We start from the raw sequence: 21,437 nt of genomic DNA, 5'->3' as shown, positions 1-21,437 counted from the left end.
GATTCCATGAAATGCTCAGTCATTCACAAACAAGGATGGGGCGAGGGTCACCACTTTGTCAACAAATGCCTGAGCAAATTGTTGAACAGTTTAAGAACAACGTTTCTCAAAGTGCAATTGCAAGAAATGTAGGGATTTCAACATCTACGCTCCATAATATCATCAAAAGGTTCAGAGAATGTGGAGAAATCACTCCACGTAAGCGGCATGGCCGGAAACCAACATTGAATGACCGTGACCTTCCATCCCTCAGACGGCACTGTATCAAAAAGCGACATCAATCTCTAAAGGATATCACCACATGGGCTCAGGAACACTTCAGAAAACCACTGTCACTAAATACAGTTGGTCGCTACATCTGTAAGGGCAAGTTAAAGCTCTACTATGCAAAGCCAAAGCCATTTATCAACAACACCCAGAAACGCCGCCGGCTTCTCTGGGCCTAAAATCATCTAAGATGGACTCATGCAAAGTGGAAAAGTGTTCTGTGGTCTGACGAGTCCACATTTCGAATTGTTTTTGGAAATACTCGACATCGTGTCATCCTTACCAAAGGGGAAGCGAACCATCCAGACTGTTATCGACGCAAAGTGTAAAAGGCAGCATGTGTGATGGTATGGGGGTGCATTAGTGCCCAAGACATGGGTAACTTACACATCTGTGAAGGCACCATTAATGCTGAAGGTACAGTACATACAGGTTTTGGAACAACATATGCTGCCATCTTTTTCATGGACGCCCCTGCTTATTTCAGCAAGACAATGCCAAGCCACATTCAGCACGTGTTACAACAGCATGGCTTCGTAAAAAAAGAGTGCGGGTACTTTCCTGTCCCGCCTGCAGTCCAGACCTGTCTCCCATCGAAAATGTGTGGCGCATTATGGAGCGTAAAATACGACAGCGGAGACCCCGGACTGATGAACGACTGAAGCTCTACATAAAACAAGAATGGGAAAGAATTCCACTTTCAAAGCTTCAACAATTAGTTTCCTCAGTTCCCAATCGTTTATTGAGTGTTGTTAAAAGAAAAGGTGATGTAACACAGTGGTGAACATGCCCTTTCCCAACTACTTTGTCACGTGTTGCAGCCATGAAATTCTACGTTAATTATTATTTGCAAAAAAAAAAAAAAGTTTATGAGTTTGAACATCAAATATGTTGTCTTTGTAGTGCATTCAAATTAATATGGCTTGAAAATGATTTGCAAATCATTGTATTCCGTTTATATTTACATCTAACACAATTTCCCAACTCATATGGAAACGGGGTTTGTAATTCAACAATACAAACAATGGAAATTTAAGTTTAAAAAGACGTGTTTTGACTCCCTGAGTTTGTTACCCGCTTGTTAAGAAAGCATCTGAGACAAGAGCGTATCTCCGACTGATAACTTTCAGCTACAGCAAGATTGCAAAAGCCAGGAATAATACAAAAGGACACGACCCAATGATAAAGCCGCAACACAATTTTAAACCACAATGCGATGTAAGTGACACGGAGAAATCATTTGAATGAGAAACAAATAGACACAAGAGGATCAAGGAGGCTATGGAAATGAGGAAAGGAGGGACCAAGACCATCAACAGGGATGAGGGGGCATACATGCTTCCGCACACCGGGGACGCTGTCCTTCCTCGGCGATGCCAGGGCGGAGAAACAGAATACAGATATGTCCGGGTCGAGGAACTTTATTTAGCAGGTAAATCTACTGTTAACATGTTGGTTACTGTACTTTTATTGAGAATGTTTAAAATGTGAGCAGAAAGTGTTTCGTCCTGTTGATTCAACCTCAAGTGTTGGTTTCACTTTATTCAAAAAAGATGTGAATGCATTGGCCATTACTAGTTGTTTACTTGTTTGTTTGTATTCATAACTCATTTATATCTAATTCCCTTACAAGAAATAACAGGATTATAGGAAACGACACCTGCAGTGTCCACTGTTTATTTCACAGTCACACTTTTTAAATTTTGTTTGCTAAAAAGTTACTGAATCGATTTCAACTCACTGAATTGTTTCAGATCGTATCTTTCTTAAAAAAACAACAATATCTTCCCTGAATGGTATCAGCAACCACTAAGTGTTCATGGAATCATTCAAACTAATTATTACAGCTGATATTAAATCCTAGCACCAACAACAGTTCAAGTTTGGTTCTAGGTCAGGGGTCAGCAACCATGCGTCTCTTCAGCGCCGCCATAGTGGCTCCCTGGAACTCTTTCAGAGATGTGTGAAAACAGAAAAAAATGTGTTTTTTAATTTTAATATATTTTCTGTAGGAGGACAAACATGACACAAACCTTCCTAATTGTTAAAAATGACACAGTTTATATTAAACATACTTCACTGATGAGAGGATTTGGCAAGCACCATTTTGTCCTACTCATTTCAGCGGTCCTTGAACTCATCGTAGTTTATTTACCGGTACATGTACAACTCTCTCCGACGCTGCCACAGAAAGACGTGTTTTATGCCGCTCCTTTTTTGTCTCATTTTGTCCAAAAAACACTTCATACTGTGCGTGAATGCACAAAGGTGAACTTTGTTGATGTTATTGACTTGTTGGAGTGCTAATCAGGCATATTTTTTCAAAGCATGACTGCAAGCTAATCAATGCTAACATGCTATTTAGGCTAGCTGTATGTACATATTGCATCATTATGCCTCGTTTGTAGCTATATTTGAGATCATTTAATTTCCTTTACTTATGTCCTCTGTGTATTTAATTTATATTTGCATGTCTCATGACACATTATCTGTATGTAATATTGGCTGCATTTCTCATAGTTGTGTGCCATGTTGTTCCAGACCACAGCAAAAGTTACCCAGCTTGCAAAGATTGATAATAAATCCATTAGAAGAAGACAGTTTCATTTAACTTGGACACACACATCTATACCTTTGACCATTCTAAGACAGTCACTTCCAGGAGTTATATCTCCTTCTGAGAAGTTTTACTAATGTTTTCCAATGTTGTAAAAATGTGGAGAATAAATATTACATTTCAACATTTCTGTCAACAAGGATTTGTGTCAGCCTTTGATAGTAGTAATATAGCTAATATAGACACTTACATCATGTGTTGTCTTCATTATAACACTTATATAAGACTTTTAAAGTCATTTTGACAGTAGGCTAATATGGACACTTACATCATGTGTTGCCTTCATTATAACACTTATATAAGACTTTTAAAGTCATTTTGATAGTAGGCTAATATAACTAATATAGACACTTACATCATGTGTTGTCTTCATTATATCACTTATATAAGACTTTTAAAGTCATTTTGATAGTAGGCTAATATAACTAATATAGACACTTACATCATGTGTTGCCTTCATTATAACACTTATATAAGACTTTTAAAGTCATTTTGATAGTAGGCTAATATAGACACTTACATCATGTGTTGTCTTCATTGTAACACTTATATAAGACTTTTAAAGTCCTTTTGATAGTAGGCTAATATAACTAATATAGACACTTACATCATGTGTTGCCTTCATTATAACACTTATATAAGACTTTTAAAGTAATTTTGATAGTAGGCTAATATAGACACTTACATCATGTGTTGTCTTCATTATAACACTTATATAAGACTTTTAAAGTCATTTTGACAGTAGGCTAATATAGACACTTACATCATGTGTTGCCTTCATTATAACACTTATATAAGACTTTTAAAGTCATTTTGATAGTAGGCTAATATAACTAATATAGACACTTACATCATGTGTTGTCTTCATTATATCACTTATATAAGACTTTTAAAGTCATTTTGATAGTAGGCTAATATAACTAATATAGACACTTACATCATGTGTTGCCTTCATTATAACACTTATATAAGACTTTTAAAGTCATTTTGATAGTAGGCTAATATAGACACTTACATCATGTGTTGTCTTCATTGTAACACTTATATAAGACTTTTAAAGTCCTTTTGATAGTAGGCTAATATAACTAATATAGACACTTACATCATGTGTTGCCTTCATTATAACACTTATATAAGACTTTTAAAGTAATTTTGATAGTAGGCTAATATAGACACTTACATCATGTGTTGTCTTCATTATAACACTTATATAAGACTTTGAAAGTCATTTTGATAGTAGGCTAGCATAACTAATAGACACTTATATCATGTGTTGTCTTCATTATATCACTTATATAAGACTTTTAAAGTCATTTTGATAGTAGGCTAATATAACTAATATAGACACTTACATCATGTGTTGCCTTCATTATAACACTTATATAAGACTTTTAAAGTAATTTTGATAGTAGGCTAATATAGACACTTACATCATGTGTTGTCTTCATTGTAACACTTATATAAGACTTTTAAAGTCATTTTGATAGTAGGCTAATATAACTAATATAGACACTTACATCATGTGTTGTCTTCATTATAACACTTATATAAGACTTTTAAAGTCATTTTGATAGTAGGCTAATATAGACACTTACATCATGTGTTGTCTTCATTATAACACTTATATAAGACTTTTAATTTTTTGCAACTCCAGACAGATTTTTTTTTTGTATTTTTGGTCCATTATTGCTCTTTCAACATTTTGGGTTGCCAAGCCCTGTGCTAGGTAAACAAATCATACATCAGATGAAAAGACAAAAGGACCAAGTAGAGAAAGATTAGATGATAATTGAGATAGTGTGTAAAACAACACAGTACGTTGTTTGGGCATACAATGAATGAGTGGAACATGTTATATGGTGGCTATATGGTCAAGGGAGATGTCTTGCTTTTAGCAAGATACATGAAGATGGAAATGGAAAAAATCTCAAAACAAAACATTTCATAAAGATATTGTTTTTGTTTGCACCAGTGTGTGTGTGTGTGTGTGTGTGTGTGTGTGTGTGTGTTCACACCTGTGCTTTGGGCCCAAGGCAGTGGCTCCTGGTGATGCCAGGTGAGAATACAGCGATGGTACTCCGGTCTGGGATCTAGCTTCACGTCACATGAAAGCTAAATATAAAAAACGCAGACAATTACTGGTTGTACCACAATTATTCTTCTCTGATTTACAAAGAACAAAATAAACTAAATGCGTCAGAAATGAAAAAAACCTGTATAACTGCGGCCTGTATAACTGTGCGGCTAATTTAAGGATTTGTATTTCACAATACAAACAGTTTTCATTAAATTTCCTTTCCATCCTTGTAAGTGAGCTACTGTGTGGAACAATTTCCCTTGTGGATCAATAACGTTTGTCTGAGTCTAAACAGAGAAACTGAAATGTGTGTGATTGTTTGTGATGAGTTTGATCACTGCATGTGCTCTGCAAGGCTTTCCTGACCTTTAAATCTTTGAACTGGAAGTAAAAGTGCCGTAAATAGTGTTTCTACTTGTATGGAGTCTTCCTTCATCACTCCAAGCAACATTTGTAAGTTTTACAATGTAACTAAAGCTGTCATACTTACTAAACCGCATATTCATGCATATTTGTACGTGCTATCATAATGTAAGGAAGCTAGCATCATTAATCCTAGCTGATATGCTAACACGTCTAGCAGTGTCTGTGTTAGTATTATTAATTTACAACAGCATTCTGTTTGTGTTGCTACACTTCCACCAATTCCTCAGTAAACTCACCATGACGACATTGTCTAGTTATTGAGTCTGTTTAGCTGATTGGAGAGCTAGCTTGCGCAGCTAGTGGGTTCATGGCGATGACTTCTGTTTTGTCTGATCAGCCGTTTTACTTTAAAAAAAACAGTATCTATTGAACAATGAACAATTGTGTCTTATCCACTGGTCTTTGTCTGTTTATGTATCGGCAAAGCCAAGTGTTCCTAAACAGGAGACTTCAAGCCCATAAGAGGGTCTCTAGGGTCTGGCTCATCCTTGATACTTTGACTATCCATGATCTAAGACTGGGCTGCACTGTATTTGTTTTACAAAGTCCACTCACACTTCCTGTCAGTGTTACATGTCCCTAAGATACAATGAAGTGTAACATTCCTTTGACATGATTGAGCTACTGCAGACCAAAGCCACACCTAACCCGCACTGAAAGAGTAAGTGTGTTACCCTGGCTTTAATAATTGTAGGTCTGGGGTCCAGAATGCCTTGCATCTTTCTCAGGGCAGGAATCACAAAGAGATTGCATGTCACCACTGCAGACACTGGGTTACCTGGAAGACAAAAACCATCACAGCCTTAAAAACTACCAATGCACTGATGACCACATTGTAGGCTTGTACGGTATACCGCCATACCCTCTTCTTTGTTTTAACGGGCATGACGGCGCGTGGTGACATTGCTGCTTTTAGGAGCAGAGGAGCATGTTGGGCAGCGCACACACACAGAGTACTTACAAGCAGACACAGTGTGTAGACAGAAAATGGACGCATTTTGGTGTAAAAAGTAAAGATAAAGGTGAAGTTATAACACTGAAACACCCTCAGGAAGAGCTGCTTTAACACATGGCTAACATCCATCCACAGTGTTTTAGCTACTTCTAAATCACTAATCCTGGTCTCCATGGCGACAAATTAAGTTTATTCCAAGTATCATTATCACTGGAGGACGAGGAATAGCTAAACATGCTTCACTACACACCGTAGGAGGATACAACATCTCGCCGCTAACAGCAAGCCAGCATTCCTGAATGTAAACAAATGGATCTACACCTGACATCCACTCTAACGATACCAAGTACAAGAGGGTATCTAGTCGATACTACTATGATTACAGCAACATTTTTTAATCATCACAAAATCTTTTTTTCTTAAATGTATATAAAGTCAGTAAATATGTCCCTGGACACATGAGGACTTTGAATATGACCAATGTATGATCCTGTAACTACTTGGTATCACATCCATACCTAAATGTGTGGTATCATCCAAAACTAATGTCAAGTATCAAAGAAGAGAAGAATAAGTGATTATTACATTTGAACAGAAGTGTAGATAGAACATGTTAAAAGAGAAAATAAGCAGATATTAACAGTAAATGAACAAGTGGATTAATAATCAATAAATAGATAAATGACACAATATGTTACTGCATAGACTAATTAGGAGTCTTTGTTTGTTTACTTACTACTAAAAGACAAGTTGTCTTGTATGTTCCCTAGTTTATTTAAGGACTAAATGACAATAATAAACATGTTTCGTGTACACTAACATTTTTTGTTACAATAAAGACAATAATGACATTTTTTGTGGTCCCCTTTATTTAAAAAAAGTATCGAAAAGTATGGAAATACATTTTGGTAGCGGTACCAAAATATTAGTATCGGGCCAACACTACCACATTGTATCTCACCGGACATTCCTTGAATGGTTAATGGTAGTGCATGAAAAACACATCATTGTTGTTACATATACGCTAGAGATGCGCGGATAGGCAATTATTTCATCCGCAACCGCATCAGAAAGTCGTCAACCATCCGCCATCCACCCGATGTAACATTTGATCAGAACCGCACCCGCCCGTTGTTATATATCTAATATAGACGATGCAAGGCATTCGTGAGGTTATAAAGCTTTTGCCTGTTAAAGAAAGGAGACTGATCCAATGCAGCACAGACATTCGCGTGCCACGCTGTCACGACCCAGACGCACACCAGTGCGCAATCATATGGGAGCCGCGCTGAGCGCACCTCCAAGCGCGTCTCGCTGCCGGCGACGGCCGGGTATGGGCCCGACGCTCCAGCGCCATCCATTTTCAGGGCTAGTTGATTCGGCAGGTGGGTTGTTACACACTCCTTAGCGGGTTCCGACTTCCATGGCCACCGTCCTGCTGTCTATATCAACCAGGGTGAGCCCCACCCCTTTCGTGAGCGCACTGCGCGCGGAGTGACCCCTGTTACGCGCCCCCGGCAACGGGGGTGGCGGGCAGGTAAGCTGCGCGGGCGGAGCGCGCGGAGTGACCCCTGTTACGAGCCCCCGGCCACGGGGGTGGCGGGCAGGTAAGCTGCTTACCTGCTGCGCGTGACGCCGGCCGCGGCGAAGACGGACGAGGCGGGGTGTCGGTGCGGTGGGCGCGGTGGTGACCCTGGACGTGCGTCGGGCCCTTCTCGCGGATCGCCTCAGCTACGGCTCCCGGTGGGGCCCTCTCGGGGGAAGGGGCCTCGGTCCCGGACCCCGGCGAGGCGTCCCTTCTCCGCTCCGTAAAAGTGTCCATCTCTTTTTTTTTTTTTCTTCTGTTGTGGCATATGCTGCAGGTGCCTGCTTGTTTTTCGTATGTGGGTAACAACATTTAACTATGTATATATATTTACCAATTGGTTTAACTGCCACCCGCATGAATCTATTTAAAATCAAATTTTTTTTAATTTCAACCGCCCGACCTGACCCGCGGATAAAATCTAATTTTTTTTAATTTCATCCGCCCGACCCGCGGATAATCCGCGGACTCCGCAGTTGTGCACGCAAACCGCGCATCTCTAATATACGCCAAGGGTCTGATTTACTAAAGGTTTGCGTGTACTAAAACAGGTGCAAACCTGATAGCACACACAAAGCTGATCTACTAAACGTGTGCAAAGCGGATTACGCCTGTTAAGTGAGCAGAACAAGGTGTGCCATCCATTTTTACCTTTCCTCTCCTGCTTTGTCTTGTCTTAACTTTTTTGTTGCCTCTTTTTGCACTGCTCTCCAAATCAACATAGGAACTATTTCACTGGCCTCAACCAAATGGACAAGATCTTGGGTTTGGGGGAACCTGCTTGTGGTGACGGAGCGGTTGTTGCTGGACACACCACGGCCTCTTGGGAGAAGAAGGAGTGCCGCGTGCCTGGCGACCCTTGAGTGGAGGAGGTGAAGATATCTACCTATTGGGAAATGATGACACCAGGACATCTGCTGATTGGAGTAAGCCTTGCTGTGGTTTGTCCACAAATTGGAAGTTGCTGGCAGTCTTTAAAGTAGCCCAAAGCTGCCACAAATGATTGGAGGATGCGGGAAGAACTGTGGACACTCTTGTGATTTTGGATCACATCGGACTGTCTGCCCCGCAGGTTTGAGGACCAGTCATAGACAATTTAGAGTGAAAAGCAAATTTTATTTTCACTCGTATGCAAAACATTCTAACTTGGATTGTTTCCCTGGCTTGGAGACTTCTCCCGAAGGACACAACAAACTCCCTTCTTGTCTCTCATGGACACACACCTGTTGTCGTTGACTTTGGACTAGGACTGCACGACATCAAGGCCGCGGAACAGAGACACACTGCAGGCTTACACACAAACATGCATCCACAAAAATATACACCCAGACACATACACCACCCCCCAATCCAACGCCCTCGACGCAAATCCCATAGGGATGATGAAAGCCAGCCACCATGACCCCGCACTCCCTCCCCTCTGTTGCTAGATATCTGGAGATGTATGTTGTAATATGTATATGTGCTTTGCTATGGAGGTTTTTTCCCACTCCAGACTGAGCCCCCTTAGGAGCCCAGTCTAGATTGTATTTTTTTACTCATCCTTCCCCAGGGTTTGACCTTTTTCCCATCTTTTACGGGGCGCCTTGTGGCGACCCATCAGCGTTCCTGTTCTGTAACCCTGTACACTGTTTGTTTGTCTCATCTTGTTCTGTAACCCTGTACACTGTTTGTTTGTCTCATCTTTTTCTGTAACCCTTTACACAGTTTGTTTGTCTAATCTTGTTCTGTAACCCTGTACACTGTTTGTTTGTCTCATCTTGTTCTGTAACCCTGTATGCTGTTTGTTTGTCTCATCTTGTTCTGTAACCCTGTACACTGTTTGTTTGTCTCATCTTGTTCTGTAACCCTGTATGCTGTTTGTTTGTCTCATCTTGTTCAGTAACCCTGTACACTGTTTGTTTGTCTCATCTTGTTCTGTAACCCTGTACACTGTTTGTTTGTCTCATCTTGTTCTGTAACCCTGTACACTGTTTGTTTGTCTCATCTTTTTCTGTAACCCTTTACACAGTTTGTTTGTCTCATCTTGTTCTGTAACCCTGTACACTGTTTGTTTGTCTCATCTTGTTCTGTAACCCTGTACGCTGTTTGTTTGTCTCATCTTGTTCTGTAACCCTGTACACTGTTTGTTTGTCTAATCTTGAACGGGTTTGTGCTGAAAACAAAGTTTTGTTGTACTTGTGCAATGACAATAAAGACATATTCTATCCTATCCCTTGTTCACCCCCTGGGAGGTGAGGGGAGCAGTAGGCAGCAGCGGTGGCCGCGCCCGGGAATCATTTTGGTGATTTAACCCCTAATTCCAACCCTGGTGTGGTTACACGTGATCTGCGGTTGTGAGGCCGGTTGGATGTACTGCCAAATTCTCTGAAATGCCTTTGGAGACGGTTTATGGTAGAGAAATGAACATTCAATTCACGGGCAAGAGCTCTGGTGGACATTCCTGCAACTGCACGCTCCCTCAAAACTTGGGACATCTGTGGCATTGTGTTGTGTGATAAAAGTGCATGTTTCAGAGTGGCCTTTTAAAGTGGGCAGCCTAAGGCACACCTGTGCAATAATCATGCTGTTTAATCAGCATCTTGATATGCTACACCTGTGAGGTAGGATGGATTCTCTTGGCAACAAAGAAATGCTCACTAACACAGATTTAGACAGATTTGTGAACAATATTTGAGAGGAATAGGCTTTTGTGTAAATAGTCAAAGTTTTAGATTTTTGAGTTCAACTCATGAAGAATGGGAGCAAAAACAAAATTGTTGCGTTTATATTTGTGTTCAGTGTAAATCTATTTACACAATATATCTGTGTAAATAACTCATTTCCCAACGTAACATATCTGCAGATAATATAGTCTGCTGTGGCTAAGATATGGAAAAATGTTTTTTTCACCCTAAACTATACCGTTACGCTTTATAGTCAAGAAAATAGGGTATATACACATTTCTCTTCATGCAAGTGTAGTACCTGGCAGAGCAAAGATGAGTTTCCGTGCTCCATCAATGTCAACAGTGGCAAAGGTAGTGGGAAGACTGAACACACAAACACAGTTCAACATTTACAGGTTAGGACTACATTTGGATCAAAATAGGTCTTAGTGTGTAACAGACATGTGACTACAGTTACGTTAGGAACCAATTACAAGTCAAATGCTAAACTTAAATATTGAAATGTTTCAAAAGAAATATGAGGATGATATTACACATAAACACTCTTCACACCATCATAGCCAAGTGATTGAATAGTTTACGTCTTAATGGGCCACTCTATGTAAAATGACTAATTATCTTGTAGAAGATGAGCCAGTAGAGGGCAGTGTAGTACAACTGAGTACAGGATGAAAAAGGCAACCAACAAGTCTTACCCTGGCTTCATAAAGACACGCCCAAAGTGGATCTGAGCATGAAGATCGATGTCCAGTACTTGCTTCAGGTAGTCCTGGTTGGACACAATAAATGAAAGGTCAGCTAAATGTGTCAGTGGAAACTCATCAATTGACGTTAATCCTCATTGATACGCTCCTCAGTGTTGCCAGTTGGGAAATGATCAATGATTGTTCAGTAACTGAAAATTATCATACATACTCCATTTGGCGTTACCCAAGACTTTGGGCTAAAATACAACATTACCACAGACCATGAATAGTATAGCTCATGTGTGTCCAAACTTTGACTATGAGTACAAATTGATATATGTGTGTGTGTATATACAGTATGTGTGTGTGTGTGTGTGTGTGTGTGGGTGTGTGTGTGTGTGTGTATGTATATATATTCACATATATATTTATGTATATATATATATATATATATATATATATCTATAGTTATGTATATAAAAATATATAAATATAAATATATATATATATATATATATATATATACATACATACATGTAAAAGCCAATAAATTAGAATATTTTGAAAAACTTGATTTATTTCAGTAATTGCATTCAAAAGGTGTAACTTGTACATTATATTTATTCATTGCACACAGACTGATGCATTCAAATGTTTATTTCATTTAATTTTGATGATTTGAAGTGGCAACAAATGAAAATCCAAAATTCCGTGTGTCACAAAATTAGAATATTACTTAAGGCTAATACAAAAAAGGGATTTTTAGAAATGTTGGCCAACTGAAAAGTATGAAAATGAAAAATATGAGCATGTACAATACTCAATACTTGGTTGGAGCTCCTTTTGCCTCAATTACTGCGTTAATGCGGCGTGGCATGGAGTCGATGAGTTTCTGGCACTGCTCAGGTGTTATGAGAGCCCAGGTTGCTCTGATAGTGGCCTTCAACTCTTCTGCGTTTTGGGGTCTGGCATTCTGCATCTTCCTTTTCACAATACCCCACAGATTTTCTATGGGGCTAAGGTCAGGGGAGTTGGCGGGCCAATTTACAACAGAAATACCATGGTCCGTAAACCAGGCACGGGTAGATTTTGCGCTGTGTGCAGGCGCCAAGTCCTGTTGGAACTTAAAATCTCCATCTCCATAGAGCAGGTCAGCAGCAGGAAGCATGAAGTGCTCTAAAACTTGCTGGTAGACGGCTGCGTTGACCCTGGATCTCAGGAAACAGAGTGGACCGACACCAGCAGATGACATGGCACCCCAAACCATCACTGATGGTGGAAACTTTACACTAGACTTCAGGCAACGTGGATCCTGTGCCTCTCCTGTCTTCCTCCAGACTCTGGGACCTCGATTTCCAAAGGAAATGCAAAATTTGCATGGTTGGGTGATGGTTTGGGGTGCCATGTCATCTGCTGGTGTCGGTCCACTCTGTTTCCTGAGATCCAGGGTCAACGCAGCCGTCTACCAGCAAGTTTTAGAGCACTTCATGCTTCCTGCTGCTGACCTGCTCTATGGAGATGGAGATTTCAAGTTCCAACAGGACTTGGCGCCTGCACACAGCGCAAAATCTACCCGTGCCTGGTTTACGGACCATGGTATTTCTGTTGTAAATTGGCCCGCCAACTCCCCTGACCTTAGCCCCATAGAAAATCTGTGGGGTATTGTGAAAAGGAAGATGCAGAATGCCAGACCCAAAAACGCAGAAGAGTTGAAGGCCACTATCAGAGCAACCTGGGCTCTCATAACACCTGAGCAGTGCCAGAAACTCATCGACTCCATGCCACGCCGCATTAATGCAGTAATTGAGGCAAAAGGAGCTCCAACCAAGTATTGAGTATTGTACATGTTCATATTTTTCATTTTCATACTTTTCAGTTGGCCAACATTTCTAAAAATCCCTTTTTTGTATTAGCCTTAAGTAATATTCTAATTTTGTGACACACGGAATTTTGGATTTTCATTTGTTGCCACTTCAAATCATCAAAATTAAATGAAATAAACATTTGAATGCATCAGTCTGTGTGCAATGAATAAATATAATGTACAAGTTACACCTTTTGAATGCAATTACTGAAATAAATCAAGTTTTTCAAAATATTCTAATTTACTGGCTTTTACCTGTGTATATATATATATATATATATATAAAATAATTAGAGATGTCCGATAATATCGGACTGACGATATTATCGGCCGATAAATCCTTTAAAATGTAATATCGGAAATTATCGGTATAGGTTTCAAAATGATCGGTATCGGTTTCAAAAAGTAAAATGTATGACTTTTTAAAACGCCGCTGTGTACACGGACGTAGGGAGAAGTACAGAGCACCAATAAACCTTAAAGGCACTGCCTTTGCGTGCCAACCCAGTCACATAATATCTACGGCTTTTCACACACACAAGTGAATGCCACGCATACTTGGTCAACAGCCATACAGGTCACACTGAGGGTGGCCGTATAAACAACTTTAACACTGTTACAAATATGCGCCACACTGTGAACCCAAACCAAACAAGAATGACAAACACATTTCGGGAGAACATCCGCACCGTAACACAAGAGAACAAATACCCAGAACCCCAAACTCCACTTGTTATTAACTTGAATTACTCTTAATGTCCACAAGATGGTGACAACATAGCAGCAAGTATACTGAATCCTGTATGTGTTCGCCAATAGCCATTATTACACCGAAGGGCCCATACATCATACGTTTACAGATTTGTCTTTTTTAATTATTGGTCCAAATGTGATGATTATCTGGCAATGCTGAGCGCTGTGGATGTGGATGTGGTCGGAGGTTACCTTCTCTCCCATAGACACACCCCCTGAGGTGATGATGACATCCGCACGACTGATCCCTTCATGGAGTGCTGACAGCAGGTCATCAGGACTGCACATACAGTTATGATACATTAAAGTTCCTAAATGATGAAATAAGTAAGTAAGTACATTTTATTTATAAAGCTTTTGGACTGTTCTGGGTGCACCGGTCTAAAGTCTGGCAGCTGCATTTTGTAGCGTCTGAAGTCTCTTTAGCGTGGACTTGTTGAGAAGAGCGAAGAGAGAGTTGCAATAGTCAATACCAGATGAAATGAACGTGTGAATGATCATTTCCAATTTCTCACTTTAGAAATATTTCTGAGGTGATAAGAAGAGTTTTTGGTCAGCTGAGGACAGAGACCCTCCAAAGACAAGCCCAAGGTTTCTGAGGCTGCTGTGAACAGATGCACCCAGAGCACCCAGGAAGTTCTCTTGATCAGGAGGATCTTTTTAACGGGAGCAATTATCAGAGTTTCCGTTTTGTTAGAATTTATCTGGAGGAAATTTGAGGACAAGCAGTTTTTGATACAGGATACACATTCAGACACAGTCAGATAAAAAGTGAAAGTGAATCATTGAAGGAGCATAACAGTTGAATATCATCTGCATGGAACTGATAAGAAACATTTTTGACACTACTGATGAAGACATCTTCAATGTTTTTGTACTTCAAATGAGAGATGCATGTTGAAGGGTGTATACTGTATTTATAAGTGTAGCCTTGGCTAGGTCATTGGTCAGTGGGAACTACCGTATTTTCCGCACTATTAGCCGCACCTAAAAACCACAAATTTACTCAAAAGCTGACAGTGCGGCTTATAACCCGGTGCGCTTTATATATGGATTAATATTAAGATTCATTTTCATAAAGTTTCGGTCTCGCAACTACGGTAAACAGCCGCCATCTTTTTTCCCCGTAGAAGAGGAAGTGCTTCTTCTTCTACGCAAGCAACCGCCAAGGTAAGCACCCGCCCCCATAGAAGAGGAAGCGCTTCTTCTTCTACTGTAAGCAACCACCCGCCCCCGTAGAAGAAGAAGAAGCGCGCGGATATTGCGTTTCATTTCCTTTGTGTGTTTACATCTGTAAAGACCACAAAATGGCTCCTACTAAGCGACAGGTTTCCGGTTCATGAAAAGACGCAATCTCTCCATCCGCACACGGACTACTATTTCACAGCAACTGCCTAAAGACTTTCAAGAAAAGCTGGCTACTTTCCGTGCATATTGTAAAAACAAGATAGCTGAAAAAAAGATCCGGCCAGAGAACATTATCAACATGGACGAGGTTCCACTGACTTTTGATATTCCTGTGAACCGCACTGTGGATACAACGGGAGCACGTACGGTGAATATTCGCACCACAGGGAATGAGAAGTCGTCCTTCACTGTGGTTCTAGCTTGCCATGCTAATGGCCAGAAACTTCCACCCATGGTGATATTCAAAAGGAAGACCTTGCCAAAAGAGACCTTTCCAGCCGGCGTCATCATAAAAGCTAACTCGAAGGGATGGATGGATGAAGAAAAGATGAGCGAGTGGTTAAGGGAAGTTTACGCGAAGAGGCCGGGTGGCTTTTTTCACGCAGCTCCGTCTATGTTGATATACGACTCCATGCGTGCCCACATCACGCTGGTTTTTAATATATTATTAAAGTTTGACTGACCTATCTGACTGTTTTTTTGACATTCCTTTAGCGCAGTTAGATGCGGCTTATAACACGGGGCGGCTTATAGGTGGACAAAGTTTTGAAATATGCCGTTCATTGAAGGCGCGGCTTATAACCCAGGGCGGCTTATGGTGCGGAAAATACTACTGAAATTGCTGTGTTCTTTCTTCTACATGTTTGGACGCCTTTTTGAGGCCCTTAACATGCAGGAAAAGCCCACATATTTTGCAGGCGGGTTAGGTATGGTGAACCCACAGCCACTGCCACTGCCAGCTTATTTCCCGAGGGGGAGGTTTTTCTTCCTACTGTCCCCAGCTCATTGTTGATGTGAGGTCCGTTTGGCTTTAATTGATGAATGAGAAACATGATTGTACACCTGTCTTTTGTTGTTAGTTTGTTTTGTATACAAAACCCAAAAGCAGTGAAGTTGGCACGTGGTGCAAATTGTAAATAAAAACAAAATACAATGATTTGATCTGGAGAAATCACTGCATGCAAGCAGCAAGGCCGTAAACCAACATTGAATGACCGTGACCTTGGATAACTCAGGCGGTACTGCATCAAAAAGTGACATCAGTGTGTAAGGGGTATCACCACATGGGCTCAGGAACATCTTCAGAAAACCACTGTCAGTAACTACAGTTGGTCGCTACATCTGTAAATGCAAGTTAAAACTCCACCATGTAAAGCCAAAGCCATTTATCAACAACACCCAGAAACGCTTCGCTGGGCTGATGCAAAGTGGAAAAGTGTTCTGTGGTCTGACAAGTCCACATTTCAAATTGTTTTTGGAAACTGTGGACGTTGTGTCCTCCGGACCAAAGAGGAAAAGAACCATCCGGACTGTTATAGCATGTGTGATGGTATGGGGGTGTATTAGTGCCCAAGACATGGGTAACTTACACATCTGTGAAGGCACCATTAATACTGAAAGGTACATACAGCTTTTGGAGCAACATATGTTGCCATCCAAGCAAGGTCTTTTTCATGGACGCCCCTGCTTATTTCAACAAGACAATGCTAAGCCACATTCTGCACATGTTACAACACTTTGCAGTACAAGACTAGACTGGCCTGCCTGTAGTCCAGACATTGAAAATGTGTGAAGGCTAAAATATGAGAAGGGAGACTGTTGAACAACTTAAGCTGTACATCAAGCAAGAATGGGAAAGAATTCCACTTCAAAAATGTGTCTCCTCAGTTCCCAAACCTTTACTGAGTGTTGTTAAAAGGAAAGGCCATGTAACACACTGGTAAAAATGCCTTTTTTGCAATGTGTTGCTGCCATTCAATTCTAAGTTCATGATTATTTGCAAAAAATCCCAAAGTTTCTCAGTGTGAACATGAAATATCTTGTCTTTGCAGTCTATTCAATTGAATATAAGTTGAAAAGGATTTGTTGTATTCTCTTTTTATTTACCATTTACACAACCTGACAACTTCACTGCTTTTGCCTTTTGTGAATAATATATAATCTGGACACTTACTTGTCTCCAACAATGCCCAGGTTGATAGTGGGGTATCCATGTTCCTGGATGGTGGCCAGCAGAGTGGATCGGTTAGAATCCCTGATCTTACCAGGGTGGAGGTCGTCCTCTGGATTCAGCAGCTTTAATCAAAGAAATGCCATCAACAAGACAGTACAGACTAGTAGATAAGTGCAGAACACCTGTTTGCACAGATACACACCTCGTTTCCAGTGGACATGACAGCTACCACTGGGAACTTGTGCACACTGACGTCAGTCACTCCCACTGTAGCCAGCAGACCTATTTCTGATGGGCCCATGTGTGTTCCTTTCGCTAATACACACTCCCCTCGCCTGATGTCATGACCTATTGGTCTACACACACAATTAGAGGTGCTTACTATTTCTAAGAACAATCATTTAGTAGTCCATGTCTTTTCGTTCTCTGTTACCTGATGTCCTGCCCAGGTCGAGCTTGGACCATAATCCTTACTTCTAACTCTTCTGTACCCTGAATCACAGCAGAAATAATGTCACTTGATAAGACACATACAACCCCCTGAACAAATGATGGTGTGCTGACATCTTCAGACTCCCTTAGTAGTTCTGTATCTTCCACTTGGACGACCGCATCAGCACCGCAGGGAATGGGAGCTCCGGTGGTCACTCTCATGACTTGGCCTGGCATCACTGTGTGAGTGGGCTGCAAAGATAAACACACATACATATATACATACATATATACACATATACGTATATATATATATATATATATATATATATATATATATATATATATATATATATATATATATATATACGTATATATATATATATATATATATATATATATATACGTATATATATATATATATATATATATATATATATATATATATATATATATATATATAAATAAATAAAATTATATATACATAATTATATATACTTATATACATATATATAGATATCAGTGACGTGCAGTCACTAGAGGCAGGTGAGGCCCTGCCTCACCTGCCATCATGGAAAGAAAAAAAAAGTAAAAAAAAAAAAAAAAATGTAATTGTTATATGTATCCAGTGATTATACTATAAAGTTATTTTCCATTTAACTTCACCAGTTTTAGATTATTTTTATTCAAAATCGCTGAATTTTCACATTTGCCGTTCAAATACTGAGAAGAGACGGTGCGGTGATCAGCAGCCAGTTGAGGCACGTCACTCAGTGTCGCAACATGGATTGCGCAATGACTCGGCTAACTGCTGGCCTGCTGTGCAGTGAGACTGTATTGCTATATGAATTATATTATACATTTCCATAGTTTAGTTAGCTGAGGTATATAATGTACAGTGTATTTTGTCAACAACTGTATGTGTGTAACGTATTTCTTGTGCTGAGCGATTATAAAACGGCTGCAAAAGACGCACTGTGTGAGGCTCGCCTCCTGCACCCCCGCCGTAGAATTGTTATATCAACTAAAGCCCACACTTAAACTTTCCACGTGCAAGATTGAATCTATTTAAAAAAATTATTTCATAAGAAGCCAAAAAGTGCAAAAACAATAATGTTGGTGTTGAAGGAGTTGTGAATGACTGCAGGGACACAACATTAGGTACACATGCAGACTGCAGGTGTACCTAATTCACAACTCCTCCAACACGAACATTATTGTTTTTGCACTTTTTGGCTTCTTATTAAATAACTTTTGTAACCTATTTTCATGGGCTTTCCTCTTTGTGATGTTAAGTTCCTGTTATGCGCTGTTATACTCTATATGCCTTGAGCTCTTATTTTGAAGGCGCTAGGAGCGGAAGTGATGTCACGTTGCGGAGGTTTTTGAAAGAAGGTAAATAAAGTGGTCCTCGTGTAAACTGGAGCCTCCGTGTTTGTTATTTTGTAGTTTCATACAGTATAGGCCACATTTATAAACCCTCGGTTACACTTTTTTAAATAGATTCAATCTTGCACGTGAAAAGTTTAAGTGAGGGCTTTAGTTGCGGCTCATGGACTTAATTTCTAAGTAAAGGTAAGACCATAATAACGTTTTTTTTATTAAATGTGTTTTTTTGTGTGCTACAGTTTGTATGTGTAAAGTTAAAGTTAAGTTAAAGTAGCAATGATTGTCACACACACACTAGGTGTAATGAAATTTGTCCTCTGCATTTGACCCATCCCCTTGATCACCCCCTGGGAGGTGAGGGGAGCAGTGGGCAGCAGCGGCGCCGCGCCTGGGAATCATTGTTGGTGATTTAACCCCCAATTCTAAGCCTTGATGCTGAGTGCCAAGCAGGGAAGAATGCTGGTATGAGCTTTTAAACATAACCCGTTAACTGCTGCCAATCAAATGGTGAATAAGATACTCTTTAGGGTTCATATGTTTGTAAATCTGACTGTGATGAAGTCAGTGCCTCACCAGCCATCAACCTCACCGCACGTCACTGATAGATATATATATATATATACATATATATATACATACATACATATATATACACTTACATATATACATATGCATATACATACACATACATATATATACATACATATATACATACATATATATACACACACATATATACACACACATATATATAAATATATACACATTTATATATACATATAGAATAGAATAGAATAGAAAGTATTTTATTGATCCCTGGGGGAAATTCAGCACCATGTATATATATATATATATATATATATATATATATATATATATATATATATATATATATATATATATATATATATACTGTGTGTGTATGTATATATATATATATATATATATATATATATACTGTGTGTGTATGTATATATATATATATATATATATATATACTGTGTGTGTATGTATATATATATATATATATATATATATATATATATATATATACATACACACACACACACACATATAAATATATATATATACACATATATAAATATATATATACACATATACAGATATATATATATATGTGTATATATATATATTTATATATGTGTATATATATATATTTATATATATGTGTGTGTGTGTGTGTGTGTGTGTGTATGTGTGTATATATATATATATATATATATATATATATATATATATATATATATATATATATATATATATATATATATATATATATACACATACACACACAGTATATATATATATATATATATATATATATATATATATATATATATATATATATATATATTAACATGCACCAAAAGTCCCCATATTTTGCAGGTATGGTGAAAAATGTTAATAGTTTTGTGGTGCTGAAAATGATCTTTCAAAATTGTCTCTCTAGCAAGAAACCATGAACCCCAGTTTCACGTAGCCACACAAAAATGCCAGGAGATGTTTATCCTGACAGGACGCACATAAAAGTCTCAGACACCCATACCTGAAAACAAACAGGAAGTCGGATATCTTGGTTTTCGTCTTCCATCATTTTGGGTGAAAAAAAGTGGTCGTAGTTTAACAAACTCCTCGCGGTTACAATTACACATACAACAAATTTAGCCTACGCCATGAAATGTGGGCGTGGCATGGCGCTGAACATTGCTCCGATGATACGCCATAAAACACGAAACGTTAACTTGACTCTGAAATATTCAGATCTTGAACTTACTTGGTAGAAATGATGGCGACACCCGGAACTGCCCGGTTCACCACCTGTTCATCGCTACTTGTAGTGGGTGGAGCCTAGCGCCGAAAACCGCCCCACGCCATCACCAATGTAAATGTAACTTTCTGCACTTTTTGATTAGAGACACTAAACTGACGGTTGATCATTTGCAAAAACCGTAATCATTTGGCGCCAAACTTTGATCTAATGGTTCACCGCAAAACGTTAATAACTCCACCCTAATTGCTGCAAATGATGATGAACGTCTAAAGTGGCCTATTTTTATTTTATACAATTTATCTAGACGTTCTGACTCCTTAACATGCAGGAGAAGTCGCCATATTACAAAAAAAAAGTATATTTTGGGGGTCCTGAAACACATATGGAAAGTAGAAAGGCTGACCTGTTGTCCAGCTTGTGACTCTCCCATGATGAAGCGATCTCCTGGGCCATCAGCAGCTGCAGGACAATCATACATGTCACAACTAGGCTTACACTTTCTTCAAATCCAAACCAAACGTGAATGCACCCTTATTGCCATCCTGCATGTATCGCTCTCGCTCT

The 21,437-nt window shown here is 39.3% G+C and overlaps 1 protein-coding gene across 4 annotated transcripts in view; it reads right to left on the bottom strand.

Moving 5' to 3' along the window:
• The window catches only part of LOC133623637 (gephyrin-like), a 51,479-nt gene that overhangs the window by 9,184 nt on the left and 20,858 nt on the right, over positions 1–21,437 (bottom strand). For 2 of the 4 annotated variants that reach the window (XM_061986882.2, XM_061986880.2), the window contains 10 exons: positions 21,277–21,332; positions 17,825–17,944; positions 17,694–17,752; positions 17,463–17,616; positions 17,261–17,382; positions 14,092–14,179; positions 11,292–11,365; positions 10,895–10,959; positions 6,062–6,165; positions 4,900–4,996 (listed from right to left, as the gene is read on the bottom strand). In XM_061986882.2, the coding sequence (XP_061842866.1) occupies positions 4,900–4,996; positions 6,062–6,165; positions 10,895–10,959; positions 11,292–11,365; positions 14,092–14,179; positions 17,261–17,382; positions 17,463–17,616; positions 17,694–17,752; positions 17,825–17,944; positions 21,277–21,332 (939 nt within the window). Of the gene's footprint in view, positions 1–4,899; positions 4,997–6,061; positions 6,166–10,894; positions 10,960–11,291; positions 11,366–14,091; positions 14,180–17,260; positions 17,383–17,462; positions 17,617–17,693; positions 17,945–21,276; positions 21,333–21,437 lie in introns of all 4 variants that reach the window. The other 2 variants (XM_061986881.2, XM_061986878.2) reach the window with 1 other exon arrangement.

This window comes from Nerophis lumbriciformis, linkage group LG26, assembly GCF_033978685.3.
Source record: "Nerophis lumbriciformis linkage group LG26, RoL_Nlum_v2.1, whole genome shotgun sequence".
Lineage (NCBI taxonomy): Eukaryota > Metazoa > Chordata > Actinopteri > Syngnathiformes > Syngnathidae > Nerophis > Nerophis lumbriciformis.
This window is presented reverse-complemented; position numbering and strand designations above follow the sequence as displayed.